Source organism: Musa acuminata, chromosome BXJ1-10 (genome assembly GCF_036884655.1).
Source record: "Musa acuminata AAA Group cultivar baxijiao chromosome BXJ1-10, Cavendish_Baxijiao_AAA, whole genome shotgun sequence".
Lineage (NCBI taxonomy): Eukaryota > Viridiplantae > Streptophyta > Magnoliopsida > Zingiberales > Musaceae > Musa > Musa acuminata.
Genome location: NC_088336.1, coordinates 16,861,442 through 16,887,400, shown reverse-complemented (window position 1 = coordinate 16,887,400; position 25,959 = coordinate 16,861,442). Strand labels below are relative to the sequence as shown.

Here is a 25,959-nt window from a genome sequence, read left to right as displayed (position 1 = left end):
TCGCCTCCTTAGATTTGTTGTTGCTCCTCCTTCGATGGCTACAATTCTCTGTGGGCCAACCTCTATGACCCCTTTACCCTCCTATGGTCACGGTCATGCTACCCTCCCATAGTAATGAAGACATCAAACTTATTCATCCATAACGATTATAGAGGTAACGAAGACATCACCATTAGAAATAGTAATGGAATCTCTATTACTCGCACCGATTCCATAGCACTTAATTCGAATACTAATACTTTTACACTCGATGATATTTGTGTGCACATCATATTAAAAAGAACCTCATTTCTATTTTTTAATTCTGTAAACAAAACAACACCTTTATTGACTTCTTTCTTAACTTATTTTTTGTAAAGGATTTGAGAACAAAGGCATCCTTCGACTGAAACTATAATAAAGTCAATAACTATGAGTGGTCATTAGCTTCATAAATTACCCAATCAATCACTCTTACTTTAGTTGTTGCTCCAAACGATGTATGACATTATCACCTTGGTCATCTATCATTCTCCATTCAACAATAGTTACTTTCTCGTTACTCTTTTTCAATTTTCAAATTAATTAGAATTGTAACAAATACTTGTCTTAGTAATAAAAGTCATATACTACCTTTTAGAATGTCTTCAATATATTACTCTAAATCATTTGAAGTTATCTACACTAATGTCCAAACCTTGTCCTGATAACTTCTTTTGACAATTTCAAATTTTATGTTATTTTTGTAGATTATTTTACTAGATATATATGGTTATACCCTCTCAAACATAAATATGAAGTCATCACAATCTTTACTCACTTTAGAAAGATGGTTAAGAACTTCTTTCAATCTACTATTAAAATAGTTTACTCTAATGGAAGAGGTGAATACCAAGCTCTCAAAACCTACCTCTCATCCTGTGGTATAGAACATCTCAAGTTACCACCTCAAACACCTCAATTAGTTGGCTTTACAGAACGAAAACATCGACATATAGTTGAAACTAGTTTCACCCTTTTACACCAAGCCTCTATGCCACCAATATTTTAGTTAATAACCTTTCAAACTGCGGTCTACTTCATTAATTGCATGATCACCCCAATTTTACAACACTAGTTACCATTTGAAAAATTATTTTATAAACTCTCAAACATTCAAAAACTTAAAGTATTTGGTTGTTTATATTATCCCTCGCTAATCCCCTATACTTCACATAGGTTAACACCAAGATCTAAGCCTTGTATCTTCATAGAATACTCTCTTAGACATAATGCTTTTTGGTGCTATGGTCCTTAAATTCAAAAAGTCTTTATATCATGTCATGTTATTTTTGTCGAGTTTACTTTTTTCCTTCCAAAACCATGGCCTTTAGAATGCAAGCCACTATAATAATCATACATCACTAGATTCATATGAGTATATCTCAAATCCTCACAAACATATATCTTATCATATCAACCAATAGTTCTCCTTAAGATATATACTCCCTTATCAATCTAATTTAACAGCACCTCACCCTCTCTATAACTTCTCCACCTACTTCTTCATAAATTCACCTTGTAATACCTGATGATGCAATACCCTCAACACCACAAATGATCTTTGTCTCTCCTCGACTAAGTGATACCAAAGTGTATTAGCTTGATCAGATATATGTAATTACTCTCCACCAATTCTCAGATCTCTAACACAATCTAATAATACCATCACGCCTAAACATCAAATGACAACACGCTCCTAAAATGACATCTTCAAATTACGTCAAATCCTTGACTTTCATGCTACCATAAACTCTCCACTTGAACTTATTGAACTTATAATCATCACTCAAACTTAAAAATCTTCGTATTAGTATCAAGTCATGTGTGAAAAATGTGATGCTCTACTCTATAATACCACGTGGACCTTTATACCATTTTATCATTGAGTATAGATGGATCTTTCGAATTAAGTGAAACCAAAATGATTCTATTGTCAGATATAAAACACATCTAGTGGCCAAAAGGTTTTACCAATGACTAGGTGTTGACTTTATAGAAACATTCAGTTTAATTATTAAATCGATAATAATTCAGCTCATCTTAGGTTTAGTTATCGCTCAAGATTAGCACATTCTTCAATTGAATATTAATAATACTTTTTTATATGAGACATTAATTGAAGATGTTTTTATGTAGTAACCTCTTGTTTTTATCCACCCTCAATATTAATGCCATGTTTGTAAACTATAAAAAACTATTTATGGATTTTACCAAGTTTCAAGAGCTTAGTATACTGAACTTGACTTGTTTTTTATGTCAATTGACTTTATCAACTTCAAGTTTGACACGTCGTTACTTCTATGACAACAAAAGGGAAGTACTATATATCTACTAATGTATGTAGATGATATTATCACTATAGACAATAATCCTATGGAGATCAAATAATTCTATAAGTAATTAAAAGATCAATTCTCCATTAAAGATTTATAAATCTTAAACTACTTTTTAGGAGTAGAAGCAACATTCACATCTTCTGAACTTTTCCTATCTCAAAAAAAAGGATATTTGAGATCTACTATCAAAAATGAATATGCAGAATGCCAAAAAAAATAGTCACCTCACTTTTTACTACTGAATCATTTAAATTATATGGTGATAGCCTCATTTGTAGTCTCACACAATATGAACAAGTACTTGACATCTCATTTGTAGTCAATAAATTATTATAATTTATGCATTAGCACTATAGTACGTATTAATCTATAGTAAAACAAGTCCTACAATATCTAAAAGGGACTCAATCATGGATTTTTTTTTATATATAAACACTTATCATTTCATTTTCATGCATTTGTTGATGCTAATTGGGCAGACAATATTGATGATAGAATATCTATATCAGCCTATATTATCTCTTTGGAGCAAATACAATCGGTTGGAGTTTCAAGAAATAGAAAACAATCATAATATTCACCATCGCCACTACCACTGCAAAACTCAACTGGGTCACCAATCTGTTACAGAAACTTAATATCATCTTTCAATATACTCCTACAATATACTGTGATAATATTAATGTCATATACCTATGTGTCATTCTAGTGTTCCACTCATGCACGAAACATATTGTCATCGAATTCCACTTCGTTAGAGATCAAGTTGTCAAACATCAACGACATGTTTCTCACGTAAATACTTATGATCAACTAACATACTCTCTTATAGAACCTCTTGCTCGTAGGAGATATTAGTTATATCGATCCAAGATCGATATCATAGATAGAAACTCAATCTTATACGAGCATGATATAAGATGATGATAAAGACACATAGAATGATATCCTTGCATTTCTTGCGTCCTCGATTAATCTACGATTTGAGGGTCAATCACGGACTTGAATAATTAATTTGATTACGTGATTCGAGAAAAATCTATATAAATACTTATCACCTAAATAAATAAAATTTATCAATTAATTCTACAAGATATCTGTATACCATATCTCTGAGCCGGATGAACTTGGTTGAGTCTTCCTGCGAAACTCTATAAGATCAGTAAACGTAGCTCCTCTCCAGATAGCTTCTTCAATCCCACCTCTCAAATTGAAGATGTCTATCAACAGAGATCACAACCTAATCAGAGTTTCTGCTATTCATCGAGAACTGGTTGTAGATGGTCATAGATGTCACTGTGGTTAGTCAAAAGAAGAGATTGTCCTGATAGATGCAACCAAATCCGCTTTCGGAAAGAATCCTTAATTTTTTGTCTTCTTTAAGCTCCTCGTCATCGAACCCGCGTGCAAGAAGACGAGCAGTTCCTCCGACGACATGTAAATCTTCCAACTTGCGCTTCCCCTTTCCAGGAGTTAAGAAATTATGTTCCCAAATGTTCTTTTCTATGTTGAGAAAAAAAAAAGATTATAGTCCTCGGAGTTTCAATGCAAATGTTATAACAACAGTCTGATTGAATTAGATTTGGATTTGTTGGTGATTTAACATATAAATCTTTTTTAAATAATGTTAATTGAGTTTTTTTTTTATTTATAGATAGTTCCTTATCTTTGGTGGTGACATTTAATTCCAAGGAGATGAAAAACATTGATTAATGTTTGACATATGTTCAAAAAGCATCACTGTCATTGGTTACCAAACTTCCACGCGAGACAAACTCATTAAATTGGCCGACAAGCCACCATAGACCAAAATAGTGAGAGGGTTCAATTCAACGCATTGAATAGCATAAGATATTTCAGAAAAAAAAATTAAAAATATAAAAGTTGAAAAATGAGGTGTTAATATATTTTTTTTCTTGTGATATACGAAAATAATGTGTTTCTCCTTAATATTATGTACCTTTAAAGATCCCTAAATTTAAGCTTTTCAATTTCATATATGTTAAAGTTAAATTATATAATATATATATATATATATATATTCATAATATTACCAAAAAATAATCAGAAATTATTATAGGGAAGAAGCCGTTGCCGACGACGGTTCACGCGGCAACGGCTTCTTCCCTATAAGCCGTTGCCGACGACGGTTCACGCGGCCTTCCCACGGTTTTGGTCGCTCTATATAAATCCCCACCACCACCGCTGGTTTCTCCCCGCCCCGTCTTCCCAAAGTCTCGTCCCGTCGTCAACGGGCCCGAACCCACCCGTGAAGGAGCCATGGAAGGAGGGATCGCCGCCGACACCCGCCTGCCGACACCGACCCTCGGCCGGCCGTCTTCCTCCTTTCGGCTCCGGACTCAGAGCCTCAACACCCTGCGCCTCCGCCGCATCTTCGATCTCTTCGACCAGAACGGCGACGGGGAGATCACCATCGAGGAGCTCGCACTCGCCCTCGACCGCCTCGGCCTCGGCGCCGACGCCGACGCCGACGATCTCAGATCCACCGTCGCCGCCTACATCCCCACCGGCCGCGCCGGCCTGGCCTTCGAGGACTTCGATGCCCTCCACCGAGCCCTCGGCGACGCGCTCTTCGGCGGCCCCGCTGCCATGGAGGAAGAAAGGGAAGGGGAGGAGGGGACGGTGGAGGAAGACATGAGGGAGGCATTCCGGGTGTTCGACGAGGACGGGGACGGCTTCATCTCGGCGGCAGAGCTCCAGGCGGTGCTCGCCAAGCTGGGGCTACCGGAGGGGCGGAGCATCGCCCGGGTCCAAGAGATGATCTGCTCCGTCGATCAGAATTCCGACGGCCGGGTCGATTTCGGGGAGTTTAAGCATATGATGCAGGGCATCACCGTCTGGGGCGCCTGATCAACGGCCCATGATCCATCCACTTCTCCTTGCTAATTACCGCAAGTGATCTATTCCACTCTCCATCAGGGACCATTGAAGTAGAATCTGACGGTAAGAATGAGGCCCAAGGACAATATATCTCTTTTTCTTTCTTTTTGGCTTTTGTTTCCCTAATCCTCCTGTGGCTTCTGTCTCACGGAATTGACCTATCTCGATCTTTAGGTCAACGTTCCATGCTCCAACAATTTGTGCCCACAAGTTGATCGAGCATAGAATGAATGGTTCGAATCCTGTTCGATATATAGGTTTAGATCTGATGCGCTGCTCAACGCAACATGCTCCGACCATGTGCTTGAGCACACGGTCAATGAGCCCCTCCCCTCTCATTCATGGCATCTGCACCTATCACAAGTTTGACGTGTGTTGCAAGATACCCACTCGATTAGGATGGCAGCGGAATGCGAGAGGCTTTACTCGCGTCCCATCAAGTCACATCTCTATTCACTCTTTTTTTCCAATATATAATTACAGTAAAATCGTTCGTTCATACAAGTAAATTAACATTGTTCTTCAATCTTATTTATATTTATATATATCATCTTTAATGTACATTATTCTATTATGATATGATCGAATCGATTCCATGATTATAAGTTTATAATCTCAATTCATTTTCATTTTAAGTTGGTTAGAATAGATTTATTATTATTATTTTAGTTGGTAAGAGGAATCTTGAATTAAGATATAGATCTAAAAGTAAAAAAAATATCCGTTGGTAAGAGGAATCTTGAGTGTTAGTGTAAACAACTTTATGCCGTGGCCTCGGGGCCGACGTGGCTTGGTTGGGGGTCCGAATGTCGGGGATCTTACGCGGCGTCTCTCGAGATCTCTCGGTGGCCGATTACGGTGGTCCGGTCGGGATGTCGCGTCGGAAGGAAAGCTTCGCCGCAGCGCCGGGAAGAGGCGACCCCGTTCTTGCACCTGCACACAGGTCGGGTCGGAAGCTCGGCCCGACCCCTTCGACCATCAAGTCAGTGGGTGCGGAGGGGGTTTTTGTATGAAGAAGTGCTCTCCCATTCATTTAGAACTTTGGGGTATTTATAGGTAAGTTTGGTGTTACCTGATGTGCCTGCCTGCAGGAGCAGGACCGTACCTCTAATGGCGTCTAACATTGTCGTTGGCGTTGCGTGGAGAACCGAACTGCCGTAGGGTATGGGCGAGCCTCGGTCGTCGTCCTCCTCTGCCTCGACCAAGCGTGCGGGGTCAGGCAACGATGAAGTCGTTATCTGAGAGCGGGTGATGTCAGCGCACATCGAGTCAGCATTATTGTCCTCCTCCTCGAGCAGAGTGTCGCCCAAGCGTGTGGATAGAGTAGTTTAATTATCTAATGATATCAGTGAATCCGATCTAAAAACATTGAACTGTTTAGTTAGAAGAAGGATGGATCATTTCAGATATTATACAGCCATCAACCAAGGGATCAATATTGTATGGTCAAACATTTGCACTAGCTCAAGATTATCCGTCTTGACACGAAAGCGGTATAGGTTAAACATATTAGCACCCACACGCTCCAAAACGTAAGGGATTAGAAGTCGATTTCTCCTAATAGTCAACCCATTGACTTGGTGGTGGACTTGTCAATGGTTTGCCTTAATTTCTCATCCTCGCCTTCTCTTCCATCCCATACCTGAATTCAACTTAAATGACACCCAAGAGAGGTTGGTGCCACCGGTGCTTCAAACTCTCCACTCCGACCTTCGTTTCTACCCAACACTAAACCATTTCCCACGGTCGCGTTGTTTCCAGCCACGCACTGCACCGGTCCTTCTCACCCCACGCAACAACACCTTTTCTTTGCCGCCTTCCCTTCCAGAAGAAAGGAAGGAATTCTTAGTCAAACCCACGCGTCTCCATCACCTGACGATAGGAGACCCACCCGCTGCAGCAGCAGCAGCGATGAGACGGCGTCGGCCAACAGCTCAATTTTCCTATTACTGTGACTGCAGCAAATTAGAAGCGCCTTTTAAATTTCTTACTGTTAATTCTCATGACTGAGCCTTAACATTCTTTCTCCACTGGATTTTTCTGACCGTCGGGCATAAAACTTCCGTTGAATGTCAATTAAGGAGAATTAATGTCAATTAAGGAGGAATTAATGTCTATTGAAGTTCTAACATGGCAATCCTACTAATTAAGTACATCGGTAATTTTGCAAGAATAAATGAGCAATTTATTTATCCATGCCATTCATTTTGAAGGGATAAATGTGAAAACTACTCGATTGATTTTGTCTTTTTCTGTCAGGCGTTGCGTTGGATACATACCGTTAAGAATCGGTTAACGATTAAATCAAAGCTTACAAATTGACCGACGCCACCGAAGTCAGTTTGATTGGAAGACCAAACAACCTCAGTTTTCCATTGCAGTTTACATTGACCATCCCAAAAGTACCCAACAGGGGCAGCTCTCTCACTTACTGGCGGGACCACCACACCCGTACCGAAAACAACCCCCGTTGGGTAGCTGGCCATCGGTCGGTTCGGATATCTTCCTTCTCGTTCACGCGATCAAGTTTCATCAAGACGACCGATCTGACGGTCATCGTCGCTGGGGAGAGATGGGACCCGCTATCGTAGTCATTTAAATAAGCCTCGGGCGTTTCCATGTCATTTCCCTCTCGCAGGCGCTCCGCCTCTACCGTTATCTCTTCCACAGCGCCGACTCATAGAAGGAGAAGGCGAGAGAGATAGAGAGACGGAGAGAGAGGGACATCGATGGAGGTGGGTGAGAGTGGGGACACGGCTGCTGAACTGGAGCGGCGCGTCATGGCGACGGTGAAGGCGTCGGAGGAGCGGGGCGACCCGCCGCTGCTGCGGGCGGTAGAGGCGGCGCGGTGCGTCCAGGAGGCCGGCCTAGGGCTCCCCAACCCCGAGCTAGCGCACGTCCTAGTCTCCAACCTTTGCTTCGCCAACAACACCCCGTCCATGTGGAAGCTGCTCGACCAGGCGATGTCGTGTCGGGTCGTCTCCCCCATCCATACCCTAGCTCTCCTCAAGCCCAGGCATGGATCGGATCCTGTGATCTACCTGATCGTTTTCGATTCTCGATTCCTTTATTTTTCTCACATGTTTCTCGTATCTTGATGAGTTCAGGGTGATCCCTCGTCGATGGGCGCAGCCGGAGGCCTACCGGCTTTACCTTGATCTCGTGAGCCGGTATGCCGTTTCCTCACTCTCCATCGAGGCTGGTGGATCCTGTAGAGATAAGTGAGTTCTTGGCTCTTTTAGGTAGTTTTCGTTTGAGACAAGTGAGTATTTGGCTTCCGGATTAGTATTGCTTTTGGAATTTACTTGTCAAGGATCTAATTTTCTAAAAGGGCTTTTTGAATATCTATCTTTGCAAAATTTAAAGGAGATTGCCACTGGCAATCCCTTTTTGCCATTGGCAACCCCTGCAACCATCTTAATATATATATATATATATATATATATATATATATATATATATATATATATATATATATATATATATATAATTTTACTAAATATAATCCTTCAATTACCAATCATACCCTTATTTCCTATAACGCCAAAAGATGGCCTGAAATTTGATATCTTTTGGGTTGATGCATACTAACCCAGAAGATGACATCTTTCAAGATGTTGTAGAAATGCTCGGAATATCATCTTTTGGTAATCTGACATCTTAAGCCCTAAAATCATTAAATCGATCTAACAAGCATTAAAAAAAATATATATTTCCACCTCTTCCTCTTCGATCGTCAGATCATCCCATTTGATTATTGCTCGTTTTCTTGTCATTTTGCATAACTGACGATGAAAGATGCTCCAGCAATTAGGAGAAGAAGAAGAAGGGGAAGGAAAAATTGTATGGAAGGAGTTGAAGAGTTTGTTAGAATTAAGTGATAAGTTGATGACGTTTATGTTCATTTACATAAGGGTATCTTAGGAATATTAAAGATTCTTAAAACGAGGTTATAAATAGCAAAAATGGTTGCCAATAGAAATCTCCAATTTTAATGACATTGTTACCCCTATAGGTTATATATATATATATATATCCCTTCCAAATGTTAAGATCATCCACATATACCATTACATTAGGAGAAGAAGAAGAAGGGGAAGGAAAAATTGTATGGAAGGAGTTGAAGAGTTTGTTAGAATTAAGTGATAAGTTGATGACGTTTATGTTCATTTACATAAGGGTATCTTAGGAATATTAAAGATTCTTAAAACAAGGTTATAAATAGCAAAAATGGTTGCCAATAGAAATATCCAATTTTAATGACATTGTTACCCCTATAGGTTTTATATATATATCTGTCCCTTCCAAATGTTAAGATCATCCACATATACCATTACATTATCATCTATCCAAGAAACTAGTTATTATCAATTGTTAGTTTGAATTAAAAATATATAAATGGTTAAAGTACCTAAAATGCCCTTATAACTAATACCATCATAATGGGGCTTGTTAAGGGTGTAATGTCACTTTAAAGAGTCATATGCCAATCAACTAATGGAGGTTAACTAGAGTAGCATTGATGTAAGTTTTTGGTTTTGCTAGGATATACTTGTTAAACTCAAATTTGTAGAAATAAAAATGAAAATCAATAACTTGGTGGGGTGTTATGCAATTTTCCTTTTCTGAAAAAGGGGAGTCGATGATTTTTGTTGGAAAGTTGGATATTTTCTTGTATGTTTTGAGAAATGGAATTTAAGGTGAGACGTCTAATTCTTTCAAGGAAAAAAAATGCAGGGTTTATTAACTATATTTGAAGTCAGGAAATGACTTATCTAGTGGAAACAACTTTGAGCTTTAGTTACTTAGATAGTATTTTCTATTAGTAACATCTGTCCAAGAAATATTTCCTTGTGCTGCTAATAGGATGGATTCTTCTGAAGATATGATAAATATGCAACATGATGTGTAGAGAGAAGAATGCTCTAGATGTATAAGTAAATAGAAGAGAACTCGGGTTGAAGAAAGTTAACTGATAGTTATTGATGGACTAGAAACATAAAGAAAAAAATTGGTTAAGGAAAAGGAGGTTTTAGTGAAGAGAAATTGGATGTCCCATCTTTTTTTGGTCTAAGGGACAAGCCCTCAGCAAAATGCATTATGGGTTTCTATGATGAACCCTCCTAGTGTAGTCACCCCCGGTTATTTGAGACACTTCACCATCATGCAAAAGCGACAAATTTAATCTGTTCCTATTTATATCCTTTATCAAGTGCCATATACTGATGCTGCTCAATCCCTGCTTGCATCATCAGGAAACACACTAGAAAACATTATGCGTTATTGCATGGGCTTGCTTGTGGTTTTGTCAAATGGCAGAATAATGAAGGCGGAAATAGTATACAATGTAACAGATAGATGAGGAACAAAAATAGAGGATTAAGGGTTGAAATACTTTACTATTGACATAAGTTTGACATGCTTATCAAGTTAGCACTACTTGCCCGTTCGTGTGTTTATTGTGTACTTGTTTACTGTAAGCATCTCATAAAGATGTTAACTCTGTGGTCCGTAAGGCTGTTCTGGTGTTTATGTAATTCCTTGGCTTCCTTTTAATGTGGATTCATATCCTTCCTCTTCATGGCTAAAGTGTGACTTTTGAATAAGTGAATTTATAGCCTCAGCCTTTGATCCTTTACAATATTGTCCATTTTGCAGGATTGCAAAATCTATTGATGCTGCTTTACAACTTTCATATACATATGGAGTTCAACAAATGGATTTTGGGCATGCAATTGTTTTGTTCATTTTGAATATCATCACCAGCTTGATGGATTGTACAATTGAAGATTGTGGTCCCCAATTGGTGTCTGCAGACAAACATGGCTGTGCATATGCTAGTGGAGGAGAACAAACAATGCAGGTCGATGTTAAGGAGAATTCAAATGAGAGGAGAAATGAGCATCATGACAAGTTACGTAGGACTAATGCTTTAATGGCTATTGAGGTGGCTGAAAAAGTTTCTTCAAATAAAAAGGCCAAAGCTTTTCTTCATCTTATTCGTATCAACATGTATGTACCGTCTTATGCTTTTATGCTTTCTTCATCAGTATGACTTTTACTGTATATTGTAGTTTAACTGCTTATGGTTTCTGATGTTAACATTGAGAAGGGAGAAGGATTCCAACACTGTCTTGGAGGAAAATGGGAAAAAAAATTTCCATTATGTTAAAATTTTTGACTAATTAATTTCTACATAGGATGATAGCATCTGTTACAAAGGCTAGTTCACTTTCTATTTCCATGAGAGCAATGGTGGTGATCACTTGCCCAATTTTCTCATTTAAGCAGTAGTCACAGTAGGCCTAATAGAGGGACATAGATTATCTTGGAAAACCTAGTCAAGATGAGCACCCTTTGCTCCAATAGAGGGACATTCCTTAGGTCTTGTGATGGCTCTTAAGTGTAGTTGCTCATTTCTTCCCATGGGTGAATCTCCCTCCAGTAACTAAGTTAATCATCATCAGCTGATACACTATATCAAACTTGCTTGGTGTCATGATTTTTCTTGTGATTTTTCATAGTGATCAGGACAACTTTTTTCACCTCCTGCTTGTGATTGGTGCTAATGTAACTCCATCCTCTAGAAGGCAGTATTAGACCATGGCACATTTTTATGAATAGTAATATGAATCCAATAACCACTAGGTTCCTACTTATTTTAGATAATAGCTACTGACATGAGATCCAACTATTTTATCCTTTTTTCTATTGATTAGTCCATTTTAAAAAACTCCCTGTCTGCTGACCTTTCCTTGCCCCATACTTGGGAGTTCATCAATCTTGGGAGTTCTATTGATTCCCTATGTTTAACTGGTAAAGTTGTGATGTTTGCTACTCATGGATATCTATTTAACTACAACTCTGATGACATTGGATGTTTGTGATCAGGGCATTTTAAGTGATAACTAATTTTAATCTATAATCCTAAGAGATTTGTGGAGATTAATAATTTAATATAAGAAATTATTTTGAGGTGTTTACTACTGATTGAAAAAAATTCTTCCAAGCACAGGCCTGAGCTGTTCAATGGCCTACTTCAGAGACTCCAAACTATTGATGCCAATAGATCAAAATCAGAGAGTTTATTATCAGTGAGTCATATTTTGGATAAGTTGTTCACAAATATAAATAGTGCAGTAAATGGGGAATTCCTTCTGAATAAGCATCAACTTCTTGGAGCTCTAGCTGATGCTGGGTCATATAGCTTGAATCCATGCAACAGTCATGGTGCTGGAAGAGGTGCTTGTTGGATACCTGTTGATATTTTTATGGAGAATGCAATGGATGGGAAGCATCTATATGCTATATCTGCTGTTGAGATTCTTACAGGTTCTAGTTGTCTCTTTTGTTTCATTCTGTCTCCTTTTTTTGTTTTACTCCTTTTCCAAATATGCATATCTGTTCTATTATAAGAAAATTTAAGACTGTTTAATTAAACAGAATTGACCAAGACACTGCAAGTAATTAACCAGGCAAGCTGGCAGGAGACATTTCAAACTCTTTGGCTTTCAGCGCTCCGACTTGTGCAACGAGTTGAGAAAATTCTGTTTTTATGCATACAATTATATTTGCTATAGAAATTTAATTTATATTCTTGCATTTGCAAATATGTGCACTTCTAGGATCGTGAGCCTATAGAAGGACCAATACCTCACCTTGATGCACGATTATGCATGCTGCTTTCTATCGTCCCCTTGGCAGTCGCTGCTGTTGTGAAGGAAGAGAATGAAACACCTTATCCTTTTAGCAATGGATTTTTGAGAAGTAATTCATTTGGAAATGAAGGAAATAAATTTGCAGTTAGAAGGCATGCATTGATATCATCCCTTAAGATACTGGGACAATTTTCAGCACTTCTCTCACCTCCTCCATCGGTTGTCAATGTTGCTAATAGTGCAGCTACAAAAGCAGCAGTCTTTGTTTATAATTTCAAGGCTGGGAATAGCAACCTTAATGATTGTTCTATAAAAGCAGGTTTGTTTGTCTTGATAATTTTTTATTATCTTCATCTGAATGATAAATGCAGCAGTGAGAACAGACTTTGGCTTTATATTTTTTATGAATCAAGTTTTTTACTGTTATAGGATTCTGTTAATTGAAGGTTACACTTTTTTCTTGCTTAATTGCATGAGTGTGTACTTTTTTCCAGAAATATTATGCTTGTTTTCACCATTATAGGAGTTTATCTAGAGAATTGATGGACATTGGAACACCTTTTAGTCTACACTAGTTGTGAAAAAAAAAGCCTATTCAAATTTCTTATTTTTAATAGTTTAGAGAGAGTTTTTGTTAGAATCATAAGTTGCCACTTGCCATCGCCTCCTATTTTTCTACTTTAGTTTTCTAGATTGTTCAAGAAAAATAAAAGAGGTAGTCAATGAGGAAAAGTAAAAGAAATAAAAAGTTACTTTTGATGAAGATATTGTTTCAATAAGTTTTATTGTTTTAAAAAAAGAGATGGAAGCCTATGAAACAGCAGATTATTTTTCAATACAAATTCGAAAATTTATCTTCCTTAAATAAGAAAAGAGTGAACAATTAATTTACCTTGATGTAAATCTCTTAGTTGTATTTTTACTTTTTACTTTTTTGTGTTCTTTTACTTCAAAAAATAAAAAAGGGGAGGAATTGTATTGAAGACTTGATAAATGAATAAATGAGTTTCTTTTCTGCATTATGTGTAACTGGTGTGAGGCCAATATGTTTTCCCAAAAGTGAGTTCATAGAACTTAGAGTGAGTACAAGAAATTATCTATTTCTATCTTTCTAGAGATTTCTTCCCTAGTTATCCTACCACTCTAAGTTCCTCCATTACGTAATCTATAAAGCTCTTTCTCTAATACTTTCCCTTAATCATCCATAATCAACCAAACCCAAGATGATGAGAATTTGATGATATTGGAGCATTATGGAATATTTCCCTGTATGTTTTGTCCTTTTTTTCTTATTACCAACTCTATTTTCGATTCTTTAAACATTAGCACCCTTTAGATTGTCATACATAAATAACAAAAGATAAAAAATAATATATCTTGAGAGTTATCGTGTTTGAGATGTGAAGCAATGAACAGTTGGAGTGTTTGTTTTATGTTCTACTTTATGTCAATTTACACCATCTATTTGGTTATGACCATCGTAGCAACTCACTATTTTTTATGATTACTTTTTAGCAATAGAGATAGGGTCATGCCTAGATGCAACTTTAGACCTTTAGTTGGACTGTACTGAGACTGAGAGTAATTGAATATACAATATGTAAGACTATTCATTTGCAATTTTGTAAGTTACAAAAGATACCATTCATATAGTTTTCAAAATTTTCCTTATTCTTTAAATTTCAGTCTGTTACTTACAGTAGGATAAGAACTGGTCAGGTCGCTCAAATTTAGGTCCAGTCATCTGAATATTCAAGAGGTATACATCTGATCAGACCCTCAAAATTTTGTATCCTAAATGCTGTCAGGCCACATTACATTGTAAAATACAGGTCTTTGTTCATTTTGAGTTGAGCGAACTAACAAGGAAAAAGTGTGGTGATCCAAACACTATCTGACCTGTAAGTGGTTAGGCCAAACAAAGTACATGTCAGACCTGAAGCTCCAGTTCGGATCCCTGCTTTTAAGTTACTAGTTTTATGTTTAAAAGAACAAAATAGCTATGAACTTCAGAGACAGTAGAAAATCTTGTTTGTTATACTTTTAAGGGTGCAGTTAGATGACAAACTATAATTCACATGTTAACGAGATCAGAACTTTTGGATATCCAATCTAGGTCAAAGATTTTCTTTAAGATCTGCAAGCATTCTGAAGTTTGCATCATTATTAATAATTTATGTTAAATTATTTTCAAATTGAAAAGTGAAAGATAATTTAGATAATAATATGGACTAAAAAAGATAGAATATGTTTGCTTTCTAGCTTGTCTAGAGTGAAGCTCATGATAAACCTGCTTTGAATCGGTTTGGGCTTTTGAAGCAAAAAGAAACATGTCCATTAATCTTGATGTTGTAAATAGTTTCATTACTGGTTTCCGGATTCAATATGAATTTGCTTATACCAATTCCTGGGTTGAGTATGCCTACTCTGCTAACAGTAGTTGATGAAAACTTCAATCCAAGTATTCACTCAGTTTTCTTTATGGAGCTTTGATTACTCCTTTTTCCTATGTATCAAACCATATTAGATATGAGACAATTCTTGTAAAGTTATAAACTGCTTCATAAGATGGGCCAATCCTGATATGGATTAATTGTCTCTGATCCTGATTTTTCTGAGTTCTCTTGGGATTGGTTGGACTGAACAGGTTTGAGCTGATTGTGCGTGTTTTAAGTGGGTTTGAGTGATCACTACAAGTTCATTGTATTTCTAGTTGGGTTTTATGCAGTTCCTGCTGATCCTTGCTAGATTCTGATTGACTCTGAATGGTTGTGGATAGTTCTGGCTGGTTTTAGCAAGATTTGAGTTGTTTTTATCGATTTCAAGGCTTCCTTCAACCAATTTATGTTCATTGAAGTGAATAATCTGTCTCAGAACTAGGTTTAATTGCTTTAAGATTATCCGGATCCTGAATCCTATGGCCATTCACGATCCTAAATATTGTGATCAATCCTGAACATGATCCTTTAAACCAAGGTCCGTAATACCGTACCGTACCGGAGTTTCGACCTGGGCTCGGTACCGGTACAGTACGGTATATCCAGGTGTATCGCTCGGTATATTTAGGCGTGCCGAGCACTGTAGCACTACTACAGTGATACAGTGTTGCTACAGTGTAGGACCGTAACAGATGGTCCGCGTACCGGAAGCCCGTCGGACCGGTACGTACCGCCCGTACCGGGCGGTATGGTCCGGTACTGCAGACCATGCTTTAAACCTTTAAAATTGTATGCGGCATCTCATTCCATGGAGCTACATATGATAAACTAATGCTAACTTAGCTTTTCCATGCTATACATTGGTTAAGTAGCACTCTATACCTGTGGACTACTTGAAGAAGTGTTATGATTGTTCCTTTTCTATACACATGCAGTTGGAAACATGCTGCATCTAATTGTTGAAGCCTGTATTGCAAGAAATTTGATTGATACATCTGCTTACTTTTGGCCTGGATATGTTGTTCCATCTGTGTCATCAAAAGATCCAACTTCATTTCAAGATTCTTCTTGGTCAACCTTCCTTGAGGGAGCTCCACTGACTGATTCTTTGAAAAACTCTCTTATGGTGACTCCTGCAACAAGGTACTCTAAACAATTCCTCGTAGATTAACCTGATCAGTGATGACAGTACTGCATTGATTAGTTACAGTCATGCCCTGACTGTAACAGTAGTTCTTGTTGATATATGAACTGACATGCTTATGGCCTTGTGCTGTGAAATGTTTTGGCGCCATCTTTGTACCTTATTGTTGTTGATTTCTGCATTATATGGGCAGCAAACTGCAGAGATGTTTAAAGGCCTTGAATTCAAATGTATTGTTTAAACTTAGAAGTTAGAAATAATCAGTTTAGTACCGTAATTCGAAGAGACCTCTTCTGATGGCAAGATGTGCTTTATTCAAGGAAGAGGTCTGGCACACGTGCCACTTGTGTCATGTGAACCTGACACATCTTCAAGAGCAGATTTCCTCCAAATGCAGAAGGTCTGTTCATGATGCCAACCACCTGGTCACAACATGTTTAAGACAAGCTATCAGGGTAGACTAACTAATCCTGTCAATCTTGCTATAGTTCCCTGTTATGTTGTTGACAAACAAGAGGATATGCCAATTTGTTGTGAAAGAAAAAAATGAGGAAAAGAAAATTAAGGAAAGTATAAAGAAAGCAAACTAGATGGATGAAGAAGGATATGCTAAATTCCAAAACATTTGAATTTAGCATCTCTTTGCACTGTGCACATTAGTACTATATCATGTATAGATGCTTGATACTCCTAATTAGTTAGTCATCTTCTTATTTATATGATAAAATTGTATTTAACCATCTTGATTTTATATGGTTCCATAGCCTGTAATCCTGATTACAGCGCCAACATAATGTTATTGTTTTTATTATTAAAGGTATTCAAGCTCAATTCACTATAATATTGAGGAAAGTATAAAGAAAGCAAACTAGATGGATGAAGAAGGATATGCTAAATTCCAAAACATTTGAATTTAGCATCTCTTTGCACTGTGCACATTAGTACTATATCGTGTATAGATGCTTGATACTCCTAATTAGTTAGTCATCTTCTTATTTATATGATAAAATTGCATTTAACCATCTTGATTTTATATGGTTCCATAGCCTGTAATCCTGATTACAGTGCCAACATAATGTTATTGTTTTTATTATTAAAGGTATTCAAGCTCAATTCACTATAATATTATCAACTTTAGTGGTCTTAAATTTGTAATAATCAGACTCATGGACTTATTTTGCTGCTCTGTAGTTTAGTGGAAGTGGAGAAAATGTACCATATTGCAGTCAATGGATCAGAAGAAGAAAAATTAGCAGCTGCAAAAATTTTATGTGCCGCATCCCTAGTATGTGGTTGGAATGTCCAGGTAGTTCACTTATATATCTTTTCATTTATTATATGCACTTCTAACCATTGATTGAAAATTATATTTAGTTATTTCACTGAGTAATTTTTATTAAGGATTAGGGAGGTACTGTTGTAAGAAGTTTCTATGGTTTAGATGTGTTAATGGCTATCAATTTCCTTGGGATATTTTGGCTCTATTTATTTGTGCTTGCCCCAAAAACCTTAGCTGGTGTTGAGCTGTTAACCTTATTCAAATTGGTTTGTACTTTATGAACTTCATTTTTGTCTGTGCTTCTAATTGTCTTTTTTTATTGCTTCAGGAACATGTTGTGTTTTTTGTGGTCAAATTGCTATCTCTTCCTATGCCTCCTGATTCTTCAGCATCTGCAGCTGAGAATTATTTGATTGGTCACATGCCTGTGCTCAGTGCCATTTTGTTTGGAGTTTCTGGTGTGGACATCGTTCATATTCTTTCTTTACATGGCATGGTGAGTAAAGCCTTCTGAGAATACATTTATCTACTACTTGGAACCAATTTGTTAATTCATCTTTAATTTTTTGGAAATTCTGAACATGATTAACAATTTTATACAAAATATGTCTATGATGTATGCTGTTATTGTTTTGATGTAGTTGATTATTAAGTCAAATGTGTAATATGAACTGTAGGTTCTGGTCATTTTTTATGAACTAATAGATCATTTTGTTTGGTATTGTATGTATTACTCCATCAGTAAACCATGTTTAGAGTATAATTCAAACACAATAAATATGACACAACAATAGTAAATCTAGGAACTATGATTCACTCACATCATGTCTTGGTTTTTCTTATAGTCAATCATGTCATATGCACTTGTGGATGTATATGTGATTTGGATTTGCATTTAAGAAACCAGAACAAGTTTTAAATACATGTTTGGAGCTTCTGCAAGTATAGAAGGTCAATTTGGGAAAGAAATTTCACATGGCAGAACTGACTTTACAAAGTACTTGTTATAGATCTACTTTTAGTGTATCATTTATTATTGGTATTCATTACTTAGTGATGGTGATTTAGTAATGTTACTTCTAGACTTCCAGGTTTTGTTCAGAATTATCGTGGTCCTTTTTCTGTAAAAATGTTGTTTTTTTCGAGATATTTTGAAAACATATGAAAGATAAGAATTTTTTTGTTGATCTACCATTGGTGCTTTTCTTTATTCCCATGTGAATGCACAAGATGATTAGATATATACATGTATTCGGTTTTCGTCAATACAGTGGGACTGCACAACCATTTTGCAATAGTTTGTGCCTAAATGTCCCTCATAATTTGCTCCATATTACTAATGTAAATTTTTTGGCATCTTCAGATTCCAGAAGTTGCAGCAGCTTTAATGCCGCTTTGTGAGGTCTTTGGGTCACTGTCACCTCTTTCCAGTCATAAGTCGAGAACTTCTGAGGAAACTTCTGTTTACTCGGTCTTCTCGTGTGCATTCCTCTTTCTTCTTCGACTGTGGAAATTTTACAAACCCCCTCAGGAGCTCTGCCAAGCAGGTCGAGGCTCCATAAAGATGGAATTAACCTTAGACTATCTCTTGTTGATGCGCAACAGTCGTATTGCTTTGCAGAACTCATCTGCTATGAATAGAACAGGGAATAATATGGGTTCGTTTAATGCATCACCACGTCGGCCAGTTTATATTGACTCATTTCCAAAACTTCGAGCTTGGTACTTCCAGAATCAGGCTTGCATAGCCTCAATTCTTTCTGGTCTGTGCAACAAAGACCCAGTGCATCAGACTGCTAATAAGATTTTGAACATGATTTATCGGAAAATGTCTAAAAATGGACCTGTTTCTGGTAATCCCTCATCAAACTCCAGTAGCAGCATAAGTGGATCACCTGTAAATATGACAGAAGATTCTTTACAAAGGCCAATGCTTCCTGGATGGGAGATTCTAGGAGCTATTCCATTTGTTCTTGAAGCTGTTTTGACTGCATGTGCTCATGGAAGGCTTTCCTCCAGAGACTTGACTACAGGTTTGATGCACTTATTTGTCGATTTTTTCCCATGCTTTTGCATTTGCCTATTCTTCATTCTTGGTGTTCTAAGTCACGTAGCTATTTTTCCATTCTTCCAAGTACCAATATATTCTGTTTGTGGGAAGTTTAATGTGTATTGCAAACAGGACATCCTAACAATTTGTTTAAAAGAGCCATGAAAATGACAACGGTAGAATGACGATATAGAAATTCTTCCAGACGTACATAACTTCAAGCAGTTATTGATCATGAAACTAGAAATTATTTAATCCTAGTGTAAGAGTGTACATGTTTGGCATGCAATGCTATCATCTTTAGTTACGTGACTTACGTCGTTGGCAGCACATGCATTTGAATTTTGGTTTGTGCACCTGCTCATATAGTCACTGCTCTGTTTGGCATGTTGAGGGCAGCATTGTAATAACTTAGCACAGAGCTCATGTTAACTGGCATGGGGTGATTTTTTGTGTTAATTGACACCAATCATACAAGCACATAGTCTGATCATCATACCAGTTTGAGTTTCTATCAGGCTTGTGGAGTTCAATTTTGGCTAACTTGAGTACTTGCCTCCAAGTATTCCACCCAAAGTTCTGAATTATACAAGAAAAAATAAATTATGAGGATCTGGGTTAAACTAAAGTATCTGCGAGTAAGATAAGGCATCTTGTAACTTTTCATTGTGTTGCTTTATAATCTTGGTGACCTTGGACTATTTGGCTGAAGTTTTGTTACTTCAACGGGGACTTGAACTTGTTACACCTGAAAGGATCTGCTATTTTAAATGATGAGGATCTGGGTTACCCTCATTCATTTGATCTCCAAGGCTGCTTGAGTTCTATGTTAAGGGTCCATAAAATAGATGATTGCCAGTTTAGCCACCATTGCCTCAAAATTTGAAAAATAGTTCAATAAGATGAATTGCATAAAACTATGCTCATTGTCAAGCCAATATCATCTCCTAACAGTTGTTGAAAAATAACAGCAGTTGGACTAAGAAAGAACTAAATTGAAGGATATAGAATTGGTTTATTATATTCTACAAGCTTCACTCCAATTTCTCTTGTTTAGCAGCTCGATTGTCGAGTAAAGTCAAAATTATGATAATAAAAGAAGGATTGAGTCATATTAAATATATTCGCTTAAATACCGTGCATATATGAATGTTTATATCCATATGGGGGTATGTAAGAAGAGCCTATGATTTTCGTCGGTCAGAACTCAGAAGAGTACACCAATGAAGATGAAAGCATCTCTTTCTTCAGTTGCTGTAAGCTTCTTTTGTAGTAGGAAGTATCAGATAGTAACTAAACAATTAGTCATATAATATCTCTGCTAAGTTTCCTTTTTGTTTTATATTGTACTTGCCTACACTAACCTCCCAACTTATGTAGGTTTGAGAGATCTTGTGGATTTTCTACCAGCTTCTATTGCTACTATCATTAGCTACTTTTCAGCGGAGATTACTCGTGGTATTTGGAAACCAGTTCCAATGAATGGGACTGATTGGCCTAGCCCTGCTCCGACTCTTCTATCTATCGAATCTGAAGTAAAGGAAATACTTGCCTCTGCTGGGGTTCATATTAACAGCTGTTATCCTCGTATGTGTTTTATTCTTTATTCTATTATCTTGCTTTATATGTATTTGCTTGTTCTACTTTAATTATGAGCTACTTTCTTTTACTTTATTTTAATTCACCTGCATTTGGTCAATAACTGATTTAAATTAAGATTGAAGTGGGCAACTTGATCAGTTTCTTTCATATTGTGTCAATAAGGCAAAGATAAGAATAAGAAGCTGAAACATCATAAAAGATATTATTCACGAATGACACAAGTAATTTCTAACTTGGTTTTTCTTGGTGCACTAGGTTGTTATCTAGCAAGTGGTGTTACACCACACTCATTAAAGTTGTGCGTGATTGGTATTCTTATAGTGCAAAGTTGTTCAACACACCATTTGACAAGTTACCGTCTGAAACAGTGATGAAATGTCCATAGAAAAGGGCCATTCAGAGTCCAGACATCTGAATGATTTCATTGTCACACGTGTTGAAATCTTTGAATATTGTAAACCCAAAGGAAAATAAAGAAAGCCTCTGAAATAACTGTACTTTTATAGAAGAAATGGCATCCAGCAAGCTCTTTGATTTTGGTGTCCTTCAATCAAGTACTTGGAAACAATTTAATTGGCTTGTTAAATGAGGACAAATTCACAGATATACCTGATAACAGTTGTTTGAATGAATGCACTTGTAAGTCTTGGTAAAACATAACTTTCTATATGCTTTAAATGAGGGGTTTTGATACAAGTAGGTACTGCTTTTACTGCATCATCTTTTACTGGAAGTACCATATGTCTTCCATCAAACTCCTGTTGACCTTTGCTGCAATTTTATGACAAATAAAATATTTCTGATTTTGATAGGACTTGATGATGGTAAAACCTAACTTACACAACTCTTTAACTAAAATGCTTACAGTGAGAAGAAGGTAACTATGTCTCTGTAGAATAAAAGAAGGAATCACATTGAAATGTTCTGTACATCAATGATTGAATAATTCTTTTAGAAGTATAACATGTAGCCTGCAAGGAACATTGAAGCAACCATATAAATACAGCATTCTTCTAATATGGATTGTCTTCTTGCACCACTTTCTTTGGACACCATGCTTATGAAGGATTTAATTTTTGTCCGATATAGGATTTGGTTACTGGTACCAATATACTGCTTGGTATATCGAACCATATTGTCTGGTGTCTACAACAATAACAAAAAGCTGTAAAGTTCCAATTCTTTTGGATTCAGCCAAATTGATTTTTTTTCACCATTGAATTATGTACAAAGCAATATTCTTAGTTAAACTAAGAGTATCTAGATATTTATTTATAGTGTCTAGTAAAGTCTACAGTGTTTGGTTTTAATGAAAAATGAAATAAAAATTTAAATACTGACTGGTACTAGCAGCACAATTGTGTTAGTTGAATGCAAATATTGCATGTACAAATTTGTCATTTAGTAACCTATACAGTTGATGCTCTCAAGTTAAGTTTGCTCAACTCACATATCAATTAGATTGCTTTAGTGTCTACTTGTTCCGGGAGATGTTGTTAGAAATTTCATTTATGCTGCTAGAAAGATTATCTTGTTTCTTTAATTATTGTTTAATTATTGTATTCAATAATACCCTGTGGTTCAGATGGGTATATTATATGTTATCCCCTATCAGACCAGTATTTAGAATCTTGATATATATATATATTTATGTATGTATGTATATATATATATATATATATATATATATATATATATATATATATATATATGTTCCTCTCAATGTCGTTTATGCCTATTCTTTTGTTTCCTCTTATCTAACCACGCTGTACGTAGGAAGCTGGAGACTAGGTGTCTCATTATGCATTCATAAGCTTACATCATATGATTTGATTTAATGTATTGAATGAGGAGCTACTTATATAAACGTTTGTGTTGAATGCTAGGCAGTACTAATTTGACCATTTCTGGCAGGAGGGTTGCCACCAATGCTCCCACTACCAATGGCTGCTCTCGTAAGCTTGACGATAACATTTAAGCTCGAGAAGAGTTCAGAGTACATCCATGGAGTTGTTGGTCAGGCTCTTGAGAACTGTGCAACAGGCTGCACCTGGCCAAGCATGCCAATCATAGGAGCCTTGTGGACTCAGAAGGTGCGAAGGTGGCATGATTTCATTGTCCTATCCTGCTCACGTTCTCCCTTCTCGAGGGAGAAGGATGCTGTTGTGCAGCTGATTAGGAGCTGCTTCTCCTCATTTTTAGGTCCCTCAGTTGCTGGAGGATCTCACATGACAGCCGATCGAGGAGTTAATGGACTTCTGGGTCGATATATGTCTGACCAGGGTGTTCGGCTCCCAGTGGCACCAGGTTTCCTCTACCTCCGAACATGTCGAAACTTTCCTGACATTCATTTTGTCAACAAGGTGATTTTCAAGCTGGTCATTGAGTGGGCACACAAATTAGGAACCAAATGGAGCTCCAATGGACCTACCCGCCTGAAATCAAGCCGCATATCTCTTGTCTCTGCTATATCGGGAGTACAACATGTGGCAACACTGGGGGCAAGCCTACTGTTTGTTGCGGGCGGGGTGCAGTTTGTGCAGATAATGTATGAGGAGACCTTGCCGACGCTGCTGTTATCAGCCGGAGCAGAGAAGCTAGGTGGAACTGAGACAGTATCCAATATCCTGCAAGGCTACGTTATGGCCTACATGCTGATCATATGTGGGGCTTTTGTTTGGGGAGTTGGAAATACATCCCCAGTGTACACATCAGTGTTCTCGTCGATGCGAGCCCGGGTGATTGGGATCCACATGGACTTTGTAGCTGGTGCCATGGAGGGCAATATAATTCTTGGGTGTGATCCAGCAATATGGAAGGCGTACGTGTCATGCTTTGTGGGCTTGCTGGTGAACTTTGCACCAGCATGGGTGCTGGAGGCAAAGCAGGAGGCTTTGCATAAATTGGCCAGCGGTCTCAGGGGTTGGCAAGAGTTTGATATGGCTCTATCGCTCCTTGAGCTAGGTGGTCCCTCGGCCGTGACAGCAGTGGTGGAATCCGTGTTGTGATCCGTTTCACTTGTGGATAGTAGTTTGTCTGGTCCTGCTGCCCTCCACTCCAGACGAGCAGATTTTGGCACAACACAGGTTGTTGAACCAGGATTCCGTATCGTACCACCTTGTTGTCTTTGATGCACGAGATACGATAGATGTCATCAATATCAGTGCAAGAAATTTCTTTACTGGCAATAGAAGCAGGCATCAGTTGCAACGACATCTGTGCGCATCTGGTGTGGAACTGGATGGTACTTTGCAGCTAGTGGCAGTGCGACAACATCTGTCCGTGTGTTCCGTGTTTAACTCGACGCTACCTTGCAGCTACAAGCAGAGAACTGAGTGTGTGGTTCAACGCTTGGTATTTAGCAGACACACATCATGTAAATAAGCGAGTTGGATTCTGGACCAATCTTGATCAGGAAGATTGCCTGCCGGTCAAAAATTGCTTGGTTATCATGTCATGAGCATCGATGCCGTGGGATGGATGGATCCATATGAGCATTGCCCAATGCGACATTTGCTCCAGCACCGTAAAAATTTCACCCCTCTTGTGTGTGTCAACAAGGCAAGGCAATAGTTGGTTCTGGACACTGCTACGATAGATGGTTGATGCTACTGATGGGAAGTAATTGTTCATCTGGTCTTGTCAACTTCTTCATCGCCATCGTGCCCAGCTCGGGACGAAGGCGATCGTGAATCATAAAGCCGGAGGTAGGGGAACAAACCTAAGCTATATATATGTATGTGGTGCAATCAGACCTAAGCATCATCATGATTGTAACATCCGCAAAAATGATCATCTCCTCGATTGCGATTGGAAACACATTCGTAATTTTTAATGTACATGTGAAGAAACATATTTGAATGAATGTGTAGTTGTTCTTAATACATTAAATATTGTAACAAACAGTAGATGAAAATTATATTTAAATATGTATTGACGTAAGTTTTATTTTGTAAAATTATATTTTAAATATTATACAACAAACTTACTCTTTCTAAAATATTTTTAGTATTTATTAAAAAATAAATATACATATATAATTTAAATTAATAAATTATATATATATAATCTTATAAAAAAAGAAGAAATTTTATATAATAAATATAAAATATAATCATATAAATAAATATTAAAAAAATTAAAATAAGAAAGAAAATAAATTTCATCTTATAGAACGCATCAATCAAATCTTGTGGTTTTGGATAGCATCATATAATTTGAAATTTTTCTGAAATTATTATACATTAGACCCACATTGCATATTTCTAAACGCACCCGACTCCAAAGAGATTGACATATTAGAGTTTTAGGCTACATTTATCGAAGTAGAGCGCAATCTTTCTTTCTGCAACATTACATTTGAATTAGTATCACTCGAATCACATTTGTTCCGGCCATGCCCACGGATCCCTTCGCTGCGACACGAACATAGAGATCCGAATGGGCTGTCCGGGGAAGCCTTCTATCTGTGGTCGGTCAGAACCTCCTCATCGGCTGCCGCAAAGGCAAGAGGGGCGAGACCCAGCGATT

At 37.4% G+C, this 25,959-nt stretch overlaps 2 protein-coding genes across 2 annotated transcripts; both read left to right on the top strand.

The window, feature by feature from the left end:
• Nucleotides 1-4,496: 4,496 nt before the first annotated feature.
• On the top strand, nt 4,497-5,362 carry LOC135595251 (probable calcium-binding protein CML27). Its single transcript, XM_065085922.1, has one exon. The coding sequence runs from the start codon at nt 4,638-4,640 to the stop codon at nt 5,226-5,228; it is 591 nt and encodes a 196-aa protein (XP_064941994.1). The 5' UTR covers nt 4,497-4,637; the 3' UTR covers nt 5,229-5,362.
• Nucleotides 5,363-7,878: 2,516 nt separating this feature from the next.
• Nucleotides 7,879-25,313, top strand: LOC135595250 (mediator of RNA polymerase II transcription subunit 33A-like). The gene is made up of 12 exons (XM_065085921.1): nt 7,879-8,274; nt 8,366-8,479; nt 10,917-11,270; nt 12,274-12,590; nt 12,702-12,793; nt 12,884-13,235; nt 16,290-16,497; nt 17,690-17,804; nt 18,106-18,273; nt 19,141-19,810; nt 21,208-21,414; nt 23,344-25,313. The coding sequence occupies exons 1-12, from the start codon at nt 7,988-7,990 to the stop codon at nt 24,435-24,437; spliced, it is 3,978 nt and encodes a 1,325-aa protein (XP_064941993.1). The 5' UTR covers nt 7,879-7,987; the 3' UTR covers nt 24,438-25,313.
• The last annotated feature ends 646 nt before the right edge of the window (nt 25,314-25,959 follow it).

Bases quoted from the DNA above. Each gene is read 5' to 3' on its own strand.
- LOC135595250 (XM_065085921.1), top strand. From the start codon at position 7,988: ATGGAGGTGGGTGAGAGTGGGGACACGGCTGCTGAACTGGAGCGGCGC. The intron at 8,480-10,916 runs GTGAGTTCTTGG...TCCATTTTGCAG, and splicing joins GGTGGATCCTGTAGAGATAA to GATTGCAAAATCTATTGATG. The intron at 16,498-17,689 runs GTACTCTAAACA...GCTGCTCTGTAG, and splicing joins ATGGTGACTCCTGCAACAAG to TTTAGTGGAAGTGGAGAAAA.
- LOC135595251 (XM_065085922.1), top strand. From the start codon at position 4,638: ATGGAAGGAGGGATCGCCGCCGACACCCGCCTGCCGACACCGACCCTC.